Here is a 15,000-nt window from a genome sequence, read left to right as displayed (position 1 = left end):
TCTTATCCCTTGTTTGTCCATCTCCATCTATTTTCTCCCTCCGCCCTGCTGTTGGCATTTCCCCTTTCTGGTTTGTTCTAATCATAGCTCTTCCACAAGCCTGGACCATGTAGTAAAAAAACTAACCCCCCCCCCCCCCTCCCCCCATTCAAACAATGTCCTCACACATAGCAAAATCAACATTAGCAGCATTTTTCCTGCACATATCCCCCGTGAATGTCGCGTCCAACTGCATCTCAAAACGTTGTCGACGAGTTATGACAAAAGTGGCTTTGAGTTGGTTCGGTGACAAAACAAGCCATTTCGATTTTGGTTCAGATCCAGCCCATCAGTGGGACAAAAAACGAAAACTGTTCAGCCTGGCAGAGGCATGCGCTCTTCCAAGTGAAATTCTATTTTGTTATGTTTTGCCAAGTGTAGCTCGACGAGTGATTTTTACCCCATGCGGTAAAGCGAAAAATGGAGATAAGCAATCAGTCACGTATGTACGTACGTACCTACATATGTACATTCCTGCATTCTGTTAAGGGTGCACACCGAAAACAGTTCAATTGACGAAATTGAAAATTTACCACGTTACTTGACCATTTGATATAGCACATATTCAGTGTACATTGAAAACCATTCAACGGAGGAAATTTAAACTTTACCACATGTTACAGGACCATTTGATATCGCGCATATTACTTCGATGATGCCCGCCCCCTCAGAACTTACATGGTGAATTAAACAAAGCCTAATTCCCAGAGATGAAAAAAAATAAAAACAGAAGAGTTGGCTCACACCAAGTCATCAAAACTGTGTGGGGTAAGTATTCTGTGAATACCATATCGTTTGTTATATTATTTGTTACAATATGAAGCCGAAAAATAACCTTCTCGTGTTCCAGAGTCCCTAAAATATAACGAAGAAAATAACCATATCCAACCTGGGGTCAGAGACTTGCAACTCTGTGACGAGTCTGCCACTGAACCAACTGTCAAAGTCAACCGCATCAAATAGTTCATGCGCTGCAAGACCAACAGCATTGTACACTGCACAGGATCATGGGTAAGCATCACATGTTAGGTGTGTGTTGGGTAAGCTCATGCATCATATTTTCACAAAATAAAAACTCAAAACTTCGAATTAAAAATAGAGTTCTTGCTTCTCATAATGGTGATGAAACTTCAGACTTCTGATATTAACACTAAGAAAGGCATCAACGTCTGACAAAGTCACTTGTTTGTACATGGTTCATGAGGTCTGAGTGAGAGACGTTAATTCGAGCTTTAGTGTATTTTATTCAGAAACGGGAATTTCAGGTAGTGCTTCTTTTTTGGTAGTACTTGAGTGACAATCCAAAATTGTCATGAGGGCAACAAGAGTCAATCTGAATTTATGGACAGGAAGATTATCCCCACCATGAAGGCCACTGGTGAGCTGGCTGCGTTGTTACTGACGATCAAAAAGCAACATGCTAATTTCCAGAGAAGTTCCAGTTTCAGATGCTCGTAATCCAAATCCTAATGCTGTATTCAGCTGGATTTAAAGTACCAATTTATTGCATACCAGTCCAGTGCAAAGAATGGGAAGATATGGAGAACGTCTTGCCAGTGTTGCCTCAAATGGCAATTTCGCATTGCACAGACTAGAGCATTACAATTCAGAAGTGTTAATCTGTCACTTATCTTTGTCGAATTGCAACTTTTACACACACCAGCGCATGTCTTGCAGCTTGAGATGTTCCCCTTCTTATTACACATCAATATATATATATATACAGTCACGTGAAAAAGTAAGTACACCCCATGTAAAGTTTTGACTTTTTCAACATATTTCAACATACAGCTATTTGATCTTCATTTCAACAATATTGATAGATAAAGGTGATATAATATAAGAAATACCATGAAACATTTACATTTTGTAGTCCATTGTATAATTTAAATAAACATAAATGCAAATTTCGCATGTGGAAAAAGTAAGTACACCCTTACATTTATCACTACTTCAAATACCTAAAATTAGAATCAGGTGCACCAGCTCAGGTGCAAATGATTAGAACATCATTAGAGAGGATCTTGGAGGAACCTCTCTTATTTAAACCTCAGACATTTACTTTTTTTTGCTCTTTGTTGTTGAGGTGTGCGGCGTCACCATGCCTAGATCAAAAGAGCTCTCTGAGGCCTTCAGAAAGAAGGTTATAGATGCCTACGAGTCTGGGAAGGGATGTAAAAAGATCTCCAAACAATTTGAAATCAATCATTCGACTGTCCGGAAGATCATCTACAAGTGGAGAAGATTCCAAACAACTGCCAACTTGTTCAGGCCAGGCCGTCCCAGCAAGTTTACCCGAGAGCACACCGCAAGATGCTGAAAGAGGTCTCTAAGAACCCCAGAATGTCATCACGGGACCTACAGGTAGCTCTTGCCACTGTTGATGTCAAAGTGCATGAGTCTACCATTAGAAAGAGGCCGCACAAATTTGATCTACATGGGAGGTGTACCAGCAGGAAACCTTTGCTGTCCAGAAAGAACATCAGGGCAAGACTAAAGTTTGCTAATGAACACCGAGGCAAAGACCTGCACTTCTGGAACAATGTGCTCCGGACAGATGAGTCAAAGGTAGAGCTATTTGGCTACAGTACCAGAAGACATGTTTGGCGAAAACAAAAGACAGCATTTGACCACAAGAACCTGATACCAACTGTAAAGCATGGTGGTGGAAATATTATGGTTTGGGACAGCTTTGCTGCATCAGGGCCTGGGCAGCTCACCATCATATAATCCACGATGAATTCTTCATTGTACCAGAGGGTACTTGAGGATAATGTGAGGCCATCTGTCTGCAAGTTGAAGCTCCACCAAAGGTGGACCTTGCAACATGACAATGACCTTGCAACATGACAATGACCCTAAACATACCAGTAAATCCACCAAGGAATGGCTGAAAAGAAAGAAATGGAGGGTTCTGGAATGGCCAAGTCAAAGCCCGGATCTAAATCCCATCGAGATGTTGTGGGGGAATTCGAAACGAGCTGTGCATGCAAGAAACCCCTCAAACATCGCACAGCTGAAAGAATTCTGCATGGAGGAGTGGGCAAAAATTTCTCCCAGTCGATGTCAGAGAGTGGTAGACAGTTATAAGAAGCGCCTACTTGAGGTTGTTTCTGCCAAAGGGGGCATTACAACCTATTAGAGCCAAGGGTTTACTTACTTTTTCCACATGCGAATTTTGCATTTATGTTTATTTAAATAATACAATGGACTACAAAATGTAAGTGTTTCATGATATTTGTTATATTATATCACCTTTATCTATCAATATTGTTGAAATGAAGATCAAATAGCTGTATGTTGAAATATGTTGAAAAGGTCAAAACTTTACATGGGGTGTACTTACTTTTTCACGTGACTGTATATATATATATATATATATATATATATACAGTGGGACCTCTAAATCCGAATTTAATTCGTTCCAGCGGCAGTTCGGATTGGGAAAAGTTCGGAATTAGAAACTATTTTCCTCATAAGAAATAATGGAAAGTGAATTAATCCGTTCCTGGACCCCAAAAACCCATTATCAAGACACTGTTAACTGCAAATACACATGATTCAAGGTAAAATAAGATGAGTAAATGCCCTAAATATCAAATAATAATAATAATAAAAACAAGAAATAAATGTACTAACATGAAAATAACTGCATTTACCTTAGTGGAGAGTTCTGATGGTGCATGTGGAAGCTGGAGAGGAGGAAGGAGGGAGAGGGTTTTATTGCTTGGAAGGTGAGGCACCTTCCAAGCTAACATCAGATGACTGTGCTTCTGGTGTTTGCTCTGTTTGTCTCTTAACACCACTTGTAGAGGGTTGGGGCTCACTAGGCTTGCTTTCTTTAGAGAACCACCTCTCCAAAGTTGCCTGGTGTTGGCGACTCTTCTCCTCAAGATAAGCCTTCACAGAAGGGGCAAACTCCTCATGAATCCACTCAGTGAAGAACTGCCTGGAAGCCCATGCTTTCACGTTTGCCCTCCACGTTCGGTTATCGAAATACATTCGGAATTAGGGACAAAATTTTCTCGAATTTACGGTTCGGAATTAGAGTAGTTCGAGATGAGGGGCGTTCGGAATTAGGGGTCACTACTGTATATATATATATATATATATATATATATATATATATATATATATATATATATATATATATATATATATATATATATATATATATATATATACGTAGTGTGTTCAAAAAGTATCCAACCTTTATTTTTCGTGCGTAAAAAAAAAGAAGCTAGGGAGGCGTTGATTGGTGCACGTATGTAGGCGATCCTAATGCACACGCATGATTTTTTTCCCACCTGCAGAAGCTGTCATTCGACGGCAGACCGCCGATGAGTGAGGACATGTAAGTGAGCGCCGTCGGATTTTCGTTTTTGACAAAATGACGGAAAAACTTGAACAACACTACTGCATCAAATTTTGTGTAAAGCTTGGCGATGTTGGATGCTTCCATTGTGATGACTGCAACTTGGTTTCTGGGTCGTACCCATAAACCCAGGACTCATCGCCAGTGATCACTGTGTTGAGGAAGCTGGGATCGCTGTTCACAGTCTCCAGCATGTCCTGTGCGATCTCCAAACGGAGTTGCTTCTGCTCAATCGTTAGCAGCTTTGGTACGAACTTCGCTGAGATGCTCCTGAAGCCCAAATCCTCCTTCATAATGGAATGAACGGTGTTGGATCTGGCGGATCGTTTCCACTTGGGAATCGCCAAGCTTTACACAAAATTTGATGCAGTAGCGTTGTTCAAGTTTTTCCGTCATTTTGTCAAAAACGAAAATCCGACGGCGCTCACTTACATTTCCTCACTCATCGGCGGTCTGCCGTCGAATGACAGCTTCTGCAGGTGGGAAAAAATTCACGCGTGCGCATTAGGATCGCCTACATACGTGCACCAATCAACGCCTCCCTAGCTTCTTCTTTTTTACGCACGAAAAATAAAGGTCGGATACTTTTTGAACACAGTAGTGTATATATGTATATATATATATATATATATATATATATATATATATATATATACTGTTTTTATATATATATATATATATATATATATTGTTGCGAATATGGAATTTGGCCTCCATATCCGCTTGTAAATATTCCCCTATTTCCCCAATACTCCCCAACTATCCCCAATCCCCCATTCCCTAGTCCCATTGCCGGTAAATAACACTCTGTAGAACCGACCTTCCCCTTTTTCCCCCATTAAATGTCGTGCCCAGGTCCACCGCATCACACGTAGACAACTTTCGGACATCTTGCTAGTTATTCTTAGTCTATGTCAGTTAAGGACTCGTTTCCATTAATTATGACTCTTCGTTGCACCAGAATGTGATTATATGGCACCAGTAGTGAGTTTAGGACCTTTCCCATACCTCCTTCCATCTTCTTCCCCAAACAACAACAACAACAACAACTACAGCTACAACAACAACTACAACCACGGCGCGCGGGGGGAGTGTGCGTCCTCCCACCAGCTCGGTTAGCCGCCATGACCATGCGCTCCACGGGGTTACCACGAAGGGGCTGGCTGTCAGCTCCTCGTCAAGGGCGGAGCCTGGTAAACCCCCCGCACGCACCCAATGAGAAGCAACGTGCCGATTCCACGAGGCGGAGCTAACGAGCCGAGGGCGTGTCACTCCCCGCCGGATATACGAAGCGACTCACCGGATGTGAGGTCAGATGCGCCCCCAGCTTGAGACGACAAGACGCCACCTCGAGCGCTGTGAGACCTCCCGCATCTCTGGACCGGACCGAGTCGATTCTGTCCCTGAGCCCAGGTGCACCTGGAGCCATCGATCCTGCCTTTCCTAGCCATCAATCCCCGTGTGAGTCAGCCTTTTGTCCCGTTTATCTGTCGTCTGTTGGGGTTAATATAAGATTGTGTCTAAGTGCTTGTCTTTCTATGCTGTACCTCTCGTCCCTGTAATCTGACCTTCCGAACGAATATAATCTCCTCCGGAGGTCTTGAGAACCGTATCCATGGTGTCGTGTCATTTTAATCCCAGCCGTGTGTCTTTTCCTTCATTGACCTAGCGTAGCGCGATTAGTCAACGTTCGGGTATAATCGGGTAACTTGTGCAGACGTGGTCATACCAAACCGCTCGGTAAATAACATCTAAGCCACGTCTGTAACAATTGGTGTCGAGGAGTGGAATTCGAACCCGGGACTAAATTTATTAGGCCCAAATTTGTAGTAGAGTCGAATCGGAGCGCGTTTCCCGCGCGAAATTATAACGGCGAAATTTGATTTTGTTATACGGAAATAAAAACCCGAATTTTGAAAGTCGCGCTATGGCAGACCAAGACAGCTGGGGTCCGGTAGTGGAGAGTGAGGCAGGGTCGGTCCAGGACCAAATTGAGGGACGTGAGGAGAGCGAAGCAGCGAGGGTAGCAAACGCACAAAATGGCGCCTCGCTGGTCACCGCGCCCGCGACCGTAGCAGCGCCGCCGATGGATTGGGGCCTATTTATGGAACAAATAAAGGCGCTCATGGTCCGGACAAGTGAAGACCTGAGGAATGACTTGGGAAACCAAATGGGGGTAATGAGGGACGAAGCGAGGGGTACTGGTGAGGGATTAGACAATAATTTTAAGGGATTAGACAATAATTTTAGGGGATTAGACAATAATTTTAAGGGACTAGACGAGAAATTTGGGAAATTAGACAATAGATTAGGGGAAATACAGGAGGGGTTAATGGGGGTAGAAAACAGAATGGCCGCTCAAGAGAATCAAATGGAAGGGATGCAAAAGGGGTTAGAGGGGGTAGAAAATAGAATGGCTGCCCAGGAGAATCAGATAGAGGGAGTGAAAAATGGGTTAGAGGGGTTAGAAAACAGTATGGAAGGCAAATTGAGGGACATGAGGGACCAAGCGGAAAGGGAAGTTAACCAAATGGGGCAGCAGATAGAGGGGGTCAGAATGGGGGTAGAAACCAAACTGGATGCTCACAGGGAGGAAATGGAGCAGATGAGGGTGGCATCTGGGCAGGAGATGCAAGTGATGGGAGAGGAGATCAGAAGAGGTGTGAGTGAGGAGGTCGGAGGAGTGCGCGATGAGGTGAGGCACTGTAAGGAGCACATGGAGAAGGAGGTGAGAAAGGGGACTGTAAAGTTACAAGGGGGCATAGAGGTCCTGACGCAGGAGGTGGAGCAGCTGACGGTGGGACAGACGGAGTTAGTGGAGCAGGTTCAAAGGAACACTGCGGTATTAGGAGGTTTAAAAGCGACACAGAGAGAACTAAAAGATGACTTGGTAGCGACGAAGAGGGAATGTCAGATGGTACGTGAGGGACTGACAACGAGGCTGGACGAGGTGATAGAGGTCATGGAGACGAAGGACCGGCAGGTGAGGACGCACATGGAAACGGTCAAGGTAGCCTTAGAGGATGAGCTTGAGGAGACGTACCGGGGAATAAAAGAGGTGAAGCAGAAACTAGAAGAAGTGGAAGAAGGGGTGAGCGAAATTAAGAAGCGACGGAGAGGGGATAACAAAGAGATAAAGGAGGAAGTAAAAGAATTGGTCCAAAGCCTGTGTTCAAATCGTGATGATGTGCTCATTAACCGGATGAGGGATTCGCAGGTGATGAAGGAGAAGCGAAGAGGAAGAGGACCTGGTGTAAGTGGTGACCAATATGGTCGTGCGTATGATGCGCCAGGGGATTTAAGAAGCTTGGGGGTCGAGATGGACCCGGGTGTTCGTGAGAGGCCACTGGTGAAGTGTGCGACAGGTCTGGTGTGCGCAAAAGGAGGTGTGCGAGGAAGTCCGACTCTGGGGTGTGTGAGGAAAAAGTGCGTGCCAAGGAGTGAGGGTGCTGGCGAGAGTGAGTCGGTCGTAGCGCGTGTGCGAGGGGGCACATGGAAGCGCGGTGTGGTGAGTGTTACAGAGGGTGTAACGGGAGAGTGTGCGCAAGAGTGTGCGCGAGAAAGGTGTGTGACGGACCGGTGCATGGGGAAAGAGTGCGCTGTCAAAGGCAAGGAAGAATGCGCACCTGTGGTGAGTGTTACAGAGGGTGTAACGGGAGAGTGTGCGCGAGAAAGGTGTGTGACGGACAGGTGCATGAGGAAAGAGTGCGCTGTCAAGAGTAAGGGTGAGTGCGCTGTCAAGAATGGAGGTGAAAGTAGTGAGAGTGACATGGAGCGTGAGTTAGTTGTGACAGGTGAGCGAGGATGTACACCTGGGATGGAAGGATGCACACCTGGAATGGTAGAGCGTGAGTGGGAATGCACGCTGGAGTTGGTGGTGAGGCACGTGGTTGGGTGTGCGAATGAGAGCACACCTGTGATTGTCACAGAGGAGGTGACAGAGGAGGGGGCGCGAAGAGGTGTGTTGGTGAGGTGTGCGACCAACGAATGTGTGCCAAAGTGTTCGGTGGTCAGGTGTGTGACCAAGGCTGTGAGTGGAATGAGGGTACCTGGGTGTGTAAGGAAAGGTACGAGGAGCATGGGCACGGCTGGATGTGTGAGCAAGGAACGGGCTGCGGGGTGTAAGCATCCAGGTGAAGCATCGACGGTAACCAGGTTAGAGGTTAGGTCGACTTTTAGCCGAAGCGGGCCCTCGGTGCGTGCCGGGCCTCGCTTTGAACGGCCGCGTCCGTGCTCCACTAGGCGGAGCGGGCAGCCCGATAGAAAGGGTCGTCATGGCGACCACTTTTTGTTGAGGCAGTCCGGCAGGTCGAGATCGGGACATGGGATGGCTCCGTGCCGAGATGGTGCGTGGGATCTCGGCCCGGGTAAACCCCCGCCCCTGCACCGAGTGCCGGACGCATCCAGCCGCTGGCACCAAACAACCCGCATTCATGGCTTGGCTTTACGAAGCCGGGCTTTGGACAGGAATTGGCGCACCGAGAGGCATTAGTAAGTAGACGGGTTATGAGGATAGTGTTTTGGCCCCAAAATTAGAGAAAAACAAAAATTGATGATTGGCAAGGGATTGGCAGAAGTGATTGGCAGATGATGGGTAGTGATTGGCAAATTTTTAATTTGTTGCAATTTGATGTGCAAAATGGATAGTGAGAGACCCCCGATGTGGTGGGATGGCATCCCTGCCACCCTTCCCATAGTGGGGGCAAATGCGCAATAGTTTATGGGGTGGCTATGACAACCGAGCCAGGGAGGGCTTGGATAATTGTAGGGATCTAGCGAAGATGACATTAGGTAACGTTAAGTTTAGTTCGTGACTGATACCTGTAGTGGGGACGCAGGTAGATTAGTGTGGTTGATAATGACGTGGGAGCGCAATAGTTTAAAGGGACGACTGGGAAGCGCAAGTTTCAGAGGGGAGAAGTTAGCTGAGATGATGCCGTGTGTGTGAGGATTGAACAGGTGTGATTGCACAGGTGTGCAATTGAACAGGTGTGATTGCACAGGTGTGCAACTGGACAGGTGTGTGGAGCAGTGTGTGAGTAATGAGTGTTGTGGATCAGCGCGAATGCGCTTGGGGAGAGAAGGGTGCAGGTGGCACCAGGTGTGAGAGCACAGGTGTGCCAGTACAGGTGTGTGGAGAGAGTTGGAGTAAGTGGTACGGAGTGGTGTGCATGGTGCGAAGGTGTGGATGGGGGAAGAGTGGACCCCTATCACGGATACCCGGGGCGGGTAGTGTAAGTGTTAGGTAGAGGGTACAGGTAAATTGTGGTTGGATATTGGCATTTGTGGTGCGGTTGCAGAATGGTGTTGTGAATGGGTGCATTAGTGTTGTGGAAATGGCTGGCGTGTAGCCTGTTAGTGTGTGTAGTTGGTTGGGCACTCCACCACTGTGAGGATGTCGGCCAGGTGAGGCCGCAGGTGGGCTCTGGGAGCCGGTAGTTGTGAGTGGGTGCCTGAGGATCCCGGGTGTGGATCGGGCAGCCCAGTGCCAGAGAGGGGCACGAGTGGGGAGAGCGCCAGAGGCCTTCCCAGGTAGTTAGGTTAGGGTAAGGAGCAGGTAAGCTCGGAGGCAACCGCAGTGGTGGAGGTGTGCAGGTGGGTAGACCCGCTGGGAGAGGTACTCGCACAGCCCAGAATTGTGCGAGGGCACCGGGAGATGAATCGGGGGGAGTGAGACCCCAAATGAAAAGCACCACAGTTGGCCAATGGGAATTGGTTTTTAGAACCATAGTGTAAGAGGGCCAATGGTTTGGCCGGAGAAAGACCCAGGGGTAGTGTAAAGTTGTTAAAGTCATTTAGGAAATAGTTAGGATTGATGAACTGTCGCACCATACGCAGCCACTTACCTGTGGTGATGATGATGACTCCACACCTGTGTTTTCTTTGTTTTGTTGCAGGAAATGAAATTGCTGTGTGGATTGTGAGACGCATCACGACGTGGATGAGACATTGGGGTGATTCCATCTCTCCCTCCCTAGGAGGGACTGATTGATGAATTGGTAATGGCAAATTATGATGTTGAGTTGGAGATGGCAAATTATGATGTTGAGTTGAAAATGGCAAATTTGATTGGTTAGGAGGGAGAGAGACGAATTTTGGGATATGGGAGGAACGGGGAAGACAGTAGGGATGTTTGTTGATTTGTAAAGTAGATGTTGTATGGGTAGTGTTGTGTTTTGTGGATACAGTAAGGGGTAGGGAGGGGGCCATGTAGGTTACCTGGTGGGGGGGGGGAGCGTACGGGTAGGAACGTACCTGGTCTCACCTGGTTCCCATGTGCCCCCAGTGTGCATTACCTTGCATTGCGTGCACTTTTGCGCCCTTACCACCTTACTCACTTGTCCTGCTTCTTTTGTCTCCCACCTCCGAGGATCTGGCTTTGGGGTAGAGAGAGAGGAGAGAGAGGTGCTGGCTTCGCAGTTGTGGGCCTGCACTTTCGCTGCTTGCTGCTTGGATCGTACACCATATGGACCGCTATGTTTGTGGCCACCCACAATGGACCGCAGTTCTTTTGCGGCCAAGCACCACCCATGGATGGACCTATGGGTCAACGGGTTGGGCACCTATGCCATACAAGGTGAACCACTAACAGTTGGCCCCCTGACGGCCACAATAAAGAAATGGACGCGGTTGGCGCCTTTCTTTATTTTTCTAAGGAAGTAAGAACACCAAGGTGCACCACACGAAGGCAAGACCAGCGGCAGAACATCGGCCGGCTGCGACACCACACAATGATTTATAGACACTTTATTGGTGCACCGGATGGTGCTCACTGTGTGATGGGGTGGTGCTTGATGCTTGGAAGGGGCTGCTCTGCACATTATTAAAGGCCGTAGGCCACAGAGCACTCGTGGGTTGTGTATCGATGCTAGCATGCGTGCTCTCTCTATGCATAACATCTGCATGTGTCCCCTCCAAAAACAGGTCCTGGATCGTAGTGTAAATAGCGGCGTAGTCTTGTGTAAATAATGCTCCCTACCGGCTGTATGTTTAGTTTGAGGATTCTTTCCGGATTCGGTTATCCTGTGGGTGTGTTTCTGTGAGGAGAAGGGTGCAACGTCGCAGGGGGACATATTTACTCATTTGTGAATATCTGTAAAACTGTCGCACTCAGGGTAGAGTAATAGTAGAGGGAACTACATTGCGTGCCACACTAAAGTAGGTAAAAATTATCGGGTCGGGACGCCCCGAGGGTAGGAGAAGGGTGCAATGTTGCGAATATGGAATTTGGCCTCCATATCCGCTTGTAAATATTCCCCTATTTCCCCAATACTCCCCAACTATCCCAATCCCCCATTCCCTAGTCCATTGCCGGTAAATAACACTCTGTAGAACCGACCTCCCCTTTTTTCCCCCATTAAATGTCGTGCCCAGGTCCACCGCATCACACGTAGACAACTTTCGGACATCTTGCTAGTTATTCTTAGTCTATGTCAGTTAAGGACTCGTTTCCATTAATTATGACTCTTCGTTGCACCAGAATGTGATTATATGGCACCAGTAGTGAGTTTAGGACCTTTCCCCATACCTCCTTCCATCTTCTTCCCCAAACAACAACAACAACAACAACTACAGCTACAACAACGAACTACAACCACGGCGCGCGGGGGGAGTGTGCGTCCTCCCACCAGCTCGGTTAGCCGCCATGACCATGCGCTCCACGGGGTTACCACGAAGGGGCTGGCTGTCAGCTCCTCGTCAAGGGCGGAGCCTGGTAAACCCCCCGCACGCACCCAATGAGAAGCAACGTGCCGATTCCACGAGGCGGAGCTAACGAGCCGAGGGCGTGTCACTCCCCGCGGATATACGAAGCGACTCACCGGATGTGAGGTCAGATGCGCCCCCAGCTTGAGACGACAAGACGCCACCTCGAGCGCTGTGAGACCTCCCGCATCTCTGGACCGGACCGAGTCGATTCTGTCCCTGAGCCCAGGTGCACCTGGAGCCATCGATCCTGCCTTTCCTAGCCATCAATCCCCGTGGTGAGTCAGCCTTTTGTCCCGTTTATCTGTCGTCTGTTGGGGTTAATATAAGATTGTGTCTAAGTGCTTGTCTTTCTATGCTGTAACCTCTCGTCCCTGTAATCTGACCTTCCGAACGAATATAATCTCCTCGGAGGTCTTGAGAACCGTATCCATGGTGTCGTGTCATTTTAATCCCAGCCGTGTGTCTTTTCCTTCATTGACCTAGCGTAGCGCGATTAGTCAACGTTCGGGTATAATCGGGTAACTTGTGCAGACGTGGTCATACCAAACCGCTCGGTAAATAACATCTAAGCCACGTCTGTAACAATATATATATATATATATATATATATATATATATATATATATATATATATATATATATATATATACTGTTTTTATATATATGTGTGTGTGTGTATAAAAGAAAGTTTTTGTTTGTTTGTTTGTTTGTTTGTTTGTCTGCGCAAGCTAATCTCCTGAACGGTGAAAGATAGGAGGAAACCTCCAATACAAAAAAGAGAAAAATGACCACAGTGTGGTCACCAGCTGCGACGTGTAGATTCATGAGGATATCCGTTTCAATATGCGCTACCAAATTCGACCAGTCATTAAATTATTATACGCATGAACTAGCGTCTTTTTGTCTTTCAGTTTTGGTCTTGTCCTTTGTTTTGCGACGCAACATGCTTCATCAACTGATTACATATAATGTATGGACGTGAATGCTATTTCTGTTTATGTTAATTCATTAATGTTATATATTTATGTTAATGCTGGGTGGCAGAGGGATAATTTGAAACGGGCTTGATCAGTAGGGGAAGTACGAGTGTATGCACATGCGCTATTCAATAATTACATCTAATTTGTGTCAAGTTCTGTGAAACGAGATTGATATGAAAACATTCATGTTATCTTTGTTGCTAAATTATATAATATACTAATGTATATACTAGCTTGGTGAGGCGAGCGCACTAAGGAACGGGCTTATTTTAGCTGAGGATAAATACTGTACCTGAGTTGCTGTGTTGTCATGATTTACACCAATCATAATACAAACAATTATTTTGCACAAATGTATTTGTTGTGTTTGTGATATTACATTTTTATAGGCAATTTAGGTTGAATGTTTTATTTTCAAGAAAGAACCCCTCAGCACATACATAGGGGAGGGGTAGGTGCAGACTGCAAGTTTGGGACGATTACACCTCACCACCACGTAATTCAAAACACCTCACCACCACGTAATTCAAAACACCTCACCACCAAGTAATTCAAAACACCTCACAGCCATAAAACACGTAATGAAAACACCTCACCACCACAAAATTAAAAACACCTCACCACCACGAAATTGAAAACACCTCACAGCCATCAAACACGTAATAAAAACACCTCACAGCCATAAAACACGCAATAAAAACAACTCACAGCCATAAAACACGTAATAAAAACACCTCACCACCACAAAATTAAAAACACCTCACAGCCATTAAAACACGTAATAAAAACACCTCACAGCCATAAAACACGTAATAAAAACACCTCACAGCCATAAAACACGTAATAAAAACACCTCACAGCTTTAAAACACGTAATAAAAACACACCACCACAATATTAAAAACACCTCACAGCCATAAAACACGTAATAAAAACACCTCACCACCACGAAATTAAAAACACCTCACAGCCATAAAACACATAATAAAAACACGGTCTCACAGCCATAAAACACGTAATAAAAACACCTCACCACCACAAAATAAAAAACACCACACAGCCATAGAACACATAATAAAAACACCTCACAGCCATAAAAACACGTAATAAAAACACCTCACAGCCACAAAATTAAAAACACCTCACCACCACGTCATTTGAAAACACACCACCAAGTAATTCAAAACACCTCATCACCAACTAATTCAAAACACCTCTCCACCACATAATTAAAAACACCTCACCACCACGTAATTATAAATACCTCACCACCATGTAATTCAAAACACCTCAGCACCATGTGATTTAAACACACCTCACCATCATGTGATTTAAAAACACCTCACCACCACGTCATTTAAAAACACCTCACCACCACATAATTCAAAATACCTCACCACCACGTGATTCAAAACCACCACAACGTTATTAAAAACACTTCACAACCACGGAAACAAAAGTTTGAGTGAGTCGTTAAGTGACAACACAGACACTGCCCAGATGTGTAGATATCTATCTATAATTCCAGTAATCTCTGTCTGTACGTTTGTACGTCTGTTTGTCTGTGACCGCTGTTTCTCGACAACCACGGGTCCGATATACTTTTAACTTGCCAGGTATATTGCTGGGGACCCGAGGATGTGCCTTTTCAAGGTTTCATATTAATCGGACAATTACTTACCGAGCTATGTCCAAAAAACGATTCAACCAATCAGAGAGCAGCGAACTATCGCGTGTGCCGAACGTGGCGGACACACTCTGCCTCGGATGGCACATTTGAGAGCGTATTCATTTATTTCACGTTTGCAAACTATGTTGGCGTTAAACTATGTTTTAAAACTAATAAAAACGAATTTGCGATTCATTCGCTTTCCTGCGCGTTTGTGCACGCGATGGCGAT

General features: G+C 45.8%; 1 protein-coding gene across 2 annotated transcripts in view; it reads right to left on the bottom strand.

Moving 5' to 3' along the window:
* The window catches only part of IPO11 (importin 11), a 326,013-nt gene that overhangs the window by 154,973 nt on the left and 156,040 nt on the right, over positions 1 to 15,000 (bottom strand). For both annotated transcript variants that reach the window (XM_068108036.2, XM_078773404.1), the window contains exon 15: positions 929 to 1,034. In XM_068108036.2, the coding sequence (XP_067964137.1) occupies positions 929 to 1,034 (106 nt within the window). The remainder of the gene's footprint in view (positions 1 to 928; positions 1,035 to 15,000) is intronic.

Source organism: Myxine glutinosa, chromosome 2 (assembly GCF_964187855.1).
Source record: "Myxine glutinosa chromosome 2, kmMyxGlut1.1, whole genome shotgun sequence".
NCBI classification, from domain to species: Eukaryota; Metazoa; Chordata; class Myxini; order Myxiniformes; family Myxinidae; genus Myxine; species Myxine glutinosa.
The sequence above is the reverse complement of the archived record's forward strand: the minus strand, read 5'-3'. Positions and strand labels throughout refer to the sequence as shown.